Raw genomic sequence first — 6348 nt, 5'->3', positions numbered from 1 at the left:
TGAGGTTTTTTTTTTTTTTTTTTTTTTTGCAGTAGTAAAATACCCAAAGGGGAACACCTGCCAAACTCGATGGATATGTGAGATGAAACATGGTTGGTTGATGAATCTTACCAAATGAGCTAAAGCATTGAGGTTTTCAGGGAGAGATATCAGCAATTTCTGTTTGGTAGGTTCATATACACCAACAAACATGGCAGTGGCACTGATAATAGTGAAATTATCAAACATTTAGCATAGACGTCATATGATGAGAAATACGAATAACTGCTGCATTTATGAACCAACTCTCACAATTTTAACACAACTCTTGGAATAAACTAATGGTGAACTATAACCGTAAGCGACTCAGTACAGATAGGACACTAAGCAAAAAAATGTTCCATAGTAAGAAATTCCGAAAGCAACAAGAGATGTTTTAAAAAAAAATGGCAATCAAATGGCTGAAAAGCATAGCCATTACAGGCCATAATATCAACATAAGAATAATAAATTAAAGATTATTTAAAGGTGTTTGTGGAAAAATAACAAGAAAATCAGGTTAAAAAGAAGACATTGAAACACGAAACATACTCGTCTTTCATATAAACTAATGAATTTTTCAGTTTCTCATATCGCAAACTTTTGTATTCAAAATCACATTTGAGAAATACATATGTCCATTCCAAAATTGAGCCCTAAAGTTGCATTATCCAATATTCTAGCGGACGAGAAGATGAAAAATATCGGGAGTTAGGTACACTCACGGTAACATCCCAACAAGATTTGCAGCCAATCCAGAATAAAGTCCCTTGAGTACAATTTTCCCTCCTCCACGAACGGCCTATCAAAATCATTTTAGTATAATTCAGAAATCTGCAGCTGCTACACGTTCAAAAGCCAACATATGACTAAACAAAGCAGGAAGAACCCTATTGTTGGTTCAATGAGCATAAGATAATCAAATAAGCAGACAGGCATGGATGATGACTTGAGCAAGGGAATAAAATGCTTCAGAAATACCATTGTAGAGAGTGTATGGTGAATCATTCCAGGACAAATAGTTTCGGTTGAGATAAAAATAAAAATAAGTCTCCAAGAAACAGAGCGCTTGAATAGACGAAATAAGAGTACGGCATAAAATTTTAAGTGAACGAAATAATTAGAACAACAGTAGGGACCAAAAATTTGAGGCTCGGAAGTTCTAGAGGAGCCTAAAAGATATTCACAGTCCAACTGGAAGTAACCCCCGCATATAAGGCTACCTGTAGACGAGTTTTTATGGTATCAATTGGATATAGAGCAGCTTCTACAACGAGACCAGCAGCACCTCCAGCTATAGCACCTTCTGCAAAAGCCCATAACAAAGGCAAACATAGATCCTATAAAATTGGAACACTCTTTGAAAACTTCAAGCATGACAAACAAGATCTTTGGCAACAAAAAACATTTGCAAACGAAGATATTAGAAGGGATCAATATAATGTTACTTAAGCTGTTAGTGGTTGTATGAGATAATGTGGTAGATGAAACAAACTTTTAGAAGCCTTGAAGACCGAAGGGCCTAAAATCATGATGATTAAATAGGTCATTTGCATCACATAGATAGTGTTTCAAGGGGTTTGAAATGAATAATGCCTTCATACTATCAACCTAAGTTTAGCTGAACTAGTTAAAGAATATTATATCATTTACAAAATATCAGCTAAAATTCTCAAAAAATAATACCTACCGTACAAGGTACGTATAAAATCAAACTCCTTATTCTCTCCGACATTAAATGTTGTAGAAACCTTGATGGCCTTATTATTAGCGTCATTCATCTTGTGTACCAAAACATCTGTAGAATAAATCAATTCTTCATTAAAGACAGAACCAAAAGTAGGATGAATTTAAATCGAAATAATACAAAAGTTAGATAAAATGTAGGAGCTTTAAAGAGATGAATGCCGTAGGCAATCAAAAAGTCTACAAAGCTTCTAGTCTCGAAGCTGAAAAATTATTGAATTTACTTGCAGGCGAGTAGTTAATTCGAAATACAAAATCAGCTACAAGTTCTGACATGATTAGATCGGGTTAAGCAACAGAGTGCATGGGCTTCTGAATCTCATTTTAAGTAACAGAAGCAACGAAACTGCAGCAAGATGTCTCGAACTTTTAACGAGCATTATTAATAATTTAGCTATGGACGAGAATCAAGCCAAAATTGACGATATGCAGCAGGAAGGAGTCTGAATCTCAGTTGACTAATCCAAAATAACTGAGAAACTAATGAGCTCCAAACTGAAATATACGGATCAGTAAAAGAATCTTCAACAAGGAATTCCGAGTTCGTGGAAGAAATTTTACGTTTCAATATTACCGTAAAGTAGAAGTTCCTTCACGTCGTACTATTCCTATCAAAAGATAACAAAGTACTTCTACACCGCTTTCTTAAACAGTGCTACACTGACTACACTACTCCACGGCTAATTTCGTCGTCTACATTCTCTAAGCAACCACGACGAAATTCAAGTTCATCAAAATTGTTCCAGAAAAACATTAAAAATACATCCTATTCATGCCAAGGAAAATTCACAAAAAAAAAAAAAAAAAACAACAACAACAACGCGTTAAACTTTTAGATAATTGGCGGTGCGATACAAATTGAAGTGAAGAATAATCTCCCCACCGATACTATCTCGTTACGACATCGACAACACCAAATGGATAAATCAATACAGGAATGAGAGCGAAAAGTTAGCAAATATGAATTGCTGTAGTGAAATTCCTGCTAGGAGACAGACAACGACGAGAATCAATGGCTGCTCGTTTGCTTCCACCAATAACGAGTAGCTAATGAACGTCACAAATTCTTAAAGCAAGAAAGAAGATACTGAGATCAAACAAGAAAAGAGATCGAAGAAGAGGATGCCGTCGAAAATTACCTGGAGAATCTCTCATTCTGGCTGCCGATTTCGGAGAGCGGAGACTGGGCGCGCCAAATCCAACTCAAATAAAGATGGAGAGCTACTCTTCGGCTTCACGGTCCATCGTCTCGTTAACGAAGCAAAAATAATTCTCAAAGGAAAAAAGAGAAGATATGTTTTAGCTTTTAAATTTGCATATATTTATACTAAGGGCGTATTTGCTTTAAAATCGAATGTTGTTTTATTATTTCTAATTAATCATAATTAATTTTTCGTAAAATATTATTTTTACCTACTTGAAAAAAAAAAATTAATACCTAAATTAAAATTAAAATTGTAGGATTTTAAAAAATAAAATCATTATTATTTTAATTTCATTCCTCTCCTTCAAATTTCAATTTGAAAAAATACATAGTTTTAATATAAACGTTTCCCATCATAGTTTTCAAAATAAAATCTATATTTATTTATTTAATAAGACAATATTATTTAATTTATTTCAAAATTATATTTGTGTAAATTCAAACAAAAAAAATGATTAAATTCACCCATAAAAACACATAAGCTCTCCCACGTCGGTTAATCTAAATAATGATCATGGGTTTATAATCAATAAATACTATTTTCATTGGTACGAGGTCTGTCGAGGAAGCCCAGAGTAAAGTCATGAGAGCTTATGCCTATTGTGGAGAGTCGTGTAAACTCAGTACTCATTTTTGACGTACCGTAAACAATTACATAAAAGTAAAGTTTTACTACGAATCTTGTTGCCAGTAAGGTTTTACAATGAATCCCTATTGCCAATTAGATAAGAATTTATAGGATCCGCTGGCCTATCCACGGCTTTAAAACCACATTGAGTTAGCCCTGCATTTGAAGAATAAGTCACTCGGATTGATTTGCACCTAGTCTCCACGCACAACCCAATAGAAATAACTTCACTAGATCAGTGAATGCATACACGAGGGCTCATACAACTCAGCTTCCCCGACTATCGCCCTTTTTCTCTGGTCCAAGTGAACCTCATCAGTTGTTTGATACAAAAATAATTATCTAAATCTCACACACAAAAAAATAAAAAATAAATAAATTTATACCTTCAAATTTATGCTCACACTCACGCATCTTATTACTATTGACAATAAATTATATACCTACAATTTGACCAAAATCTGCCCAACCATTAGGTTGCTTTTTATCAAACATTTTAACGGATTATTAAAATCAGAAAAATTTTAAAATTAAAAAAAAAATTACTATTTAAAAAAATAAATAAAATATATTTTTGATAATTTAGTCGCGATTTTAATTAGTATTCATACATCCCTCGAAAATTTGGCTCAAATTTCGTTCCCACGTGATTAAATGGGAAAACTCCACGTGATCCAAAATTGAGCCAAACATCCAAAGGGAAAAAGGAAATAAATTTTTACTTTATTTAATTACGCGACAAAAATTAGTGTCTTGTTTGGCTCTTAGCACTTGGCAGTTTATAGAAAAGGAAACCAAACGAGGTCCGGCATTATTCGTGCGCTTTACTTATCTCATAGGTCACCGTCACAGACACCCAATGGCTCAACGTGTTCGTCTCAGATCACGACACGTTTCGACAGTGAGTCACCAATCGTATCGTCTGACCACTTCAACCTACGGGAACGTAATGGTTTGGCTTCGGCCCTTTTCTCCCGTCGTACCCACGCGCCACGTCCATTTCCCCTTTTATTTTATTTTATTATAATTTAGTTTACATATTCTGTACAAAATTGCTGAACCCTATTTAAAAAATTGCACGTTTTTCTTATTTAAAGTGTGAGAGTTTTTTAAGAAAATTATTTACATTAATTAGATCTCCTTTTATATTGAATTGGAAAATATTTTCTAGTATAGATTATGAATATATTTTTATGGTTCGAAATAATCTTTTTATGGCTTTGTTCTTTATTTTCTAAAAATTATTTTTGTGGTTGTAATTATTAAAAAACCTAAAAAATAAATAATATGAAAACAAATGAAATTTTAAAAGAATTTAACAAATTAAATTTATATGTTTACTAAATAAGTTAATAGTATATTGTATTAAAGATGACATTCTTAAAATTTTAAATTATAATCAAATGTTTATTATTTTTATAAATTAGAAATTTTAAATAGAAAAAATTATTATCATGTTCGAATTTATAATTTATTATTTAATAAAATAATTTTGACAAACTTATTAGGTGGGGGAGCGGATTAGTCATTTATATATATATTTTAAGGTCTAAATTTCGTTTTATAATTATAATAAATTTTAAATTTAATATCCAAAGAAAATTAATATAGTTAAGTATATAATCTAAAACGTTTAGATAAATTATAATTTTAAACTAATAATGGGCAATAAATTTAATATTGATAAAAATAAAAAATATTCAATATTTTTTTATTTAATGAACCTATCAATTACCATTATCATATCATTATTATTTATTATTATCATACGGGCATTTTTTAGCCTAATGATTTGCGACAAATGATTTGTTTTTATGATTATTTAATCTTATAGCTTTATTGTTTAATTAGATATTAATTTATGGATTTATGGATTTTCAAGTTTGTGGGATGAATTTTTTTTATCTATTTGTTATTTTTTAAAAACTGACTAAGACATAATTTTCATAATTAAAATTTTTGAAATGTTATATATATAAAAAATAGTTTATGAATATTTATTTTTAATATATTATATACTAAATTCAAATTAAAGAATTTACCAGATATTTTTATATTTATAGTTTACTAATAAATTTCTATTAATAAATTTACAATTTAACATAATAATATTTACCATTTAACAAAACGATAATAACATAAAATACAATGAGCATGAACTCCCAAAAGTAACTTTTATTTCCACTTCTACCATTTTAAATTAGTGAATATATTTTTTTTTAAGTAAAAATCTGTAAATAATTCTATGTAATCATATTCATGATTGAAAATCATTCCAAATACCACATTAAACTTTAATTATTAAAAAAAATATATATATATTTTCAAACTCTAAAAATTCATTTAACTTGCTTTCTTAATTAAAATTAAATATCTTCCTGGTCAATTAATTTATAGATAAATATAAAAAAGACTAAATCATAATTTTATCACGATTTTTTGAGAATTTTTTAACTTAGTTCTCATAAATTAAATTTTTTTAATTTAGAGTCGGTAAATATGTATCTTGTATTAATGCCTCTTATTTTGTTTATATGTTAATGGAATATATTAAAGTTTAAGGTAATGTAAAATTATAAGAAAATAAGTGATTTTTTTTTTTTAAGCAAACAAAGTGTTATTTACACTAATTCGTAAAATTTATTAAAATTATATAAGACCAAACTATAAAAACTAAAATTCACCCTAATTTTGTGGAATAAATGATAATAATAAAGTTTATTAAAAATGAAAAAAAAAAAAAAAAAAAAAA

At 29.5% G+C, this 6348-nt stretch overlaps 2 protein-coding genes across 2 annotated transcripts in view; one reads left to right on the top strand and one right to left on the bottom strand.

Annotated features, from left to right (window-relative positions):
- Nucleotides 1-3035, bottom strand: part of LOC111458796 (S-adenosylmethionine carrier 1, chloroplastic/mitochondrial-like) — a 6185-nt gene extending 3150 nt beyond the window's left edge. The window contains exons 1-5 of the mRNA XM_023101617.1: nucleotides 2904-3035; nucleotides 1709-1816; nucleotides 1242-1324; nucleotides 744-820; nucleotides 112-202 (exon numbers count right to left, since the gene is read on the bottom strand). Coding sequence (XP_022957385.1) covers nucleotides 112-202; nucleotides 744-820; nucleotides 1242-1324; nucleotides 1709-1816; nucleotides 2904-2919 — 375 coding nt within the window. The 5' untranslated portion in view covers nucleotides 2920-3035. The remainder of the gene's footprint in view (nucleotides 1-111; nucleotides 203-743; nucleotides 821-1241; nucleotides 1325-1708; nucleotides 1817-2903) is intronic.
- A 502-nt stretch (nucleotides 3036-3537) lies between these two features.
- The window catches only part of LOC111457987 (40S ribosomal protein S18-like), a 16626-nt gene continuing 13815 nt past the window's right edge, over nucleotides 3538-6348 (top strand). Inside the window, exon 1 of the mRNA XM_023100465.1 lies at nucleotides 3538-3548. Coding sequence (XP_022956233.1) covers nucleotide 3548 — 1 coding nt within the window. The 5' untranslated portion in view covers nucleotides 3538-3547. The remainder of the gene's footprint in view (nucleotides 3549-6348) is intronic.

Source organism: Cucurbita moschata, unplaced genomic scaffold (assembly GCF_002738365.1).
Source record: "Cucurbita moschata cultivar Rifu unplaced genomic scaffold, Cmos_1.0 Cmo_Scf00002, whole genome shotgun sequence".
In the NCBI taxonomy this organism is placed as follows: Eukaryota; Viridiplantae; Streptophyta; class Magnoliopsida; order Cucurbitales; family Cucurbitaceae; genus Cucurbita; species Cucurbita moschata.
The sequence above is the reverse complement of the archived record's forward strand: the minus strand, read 5'-3'. Positions and strand labels throughout refer to the sequence as shown.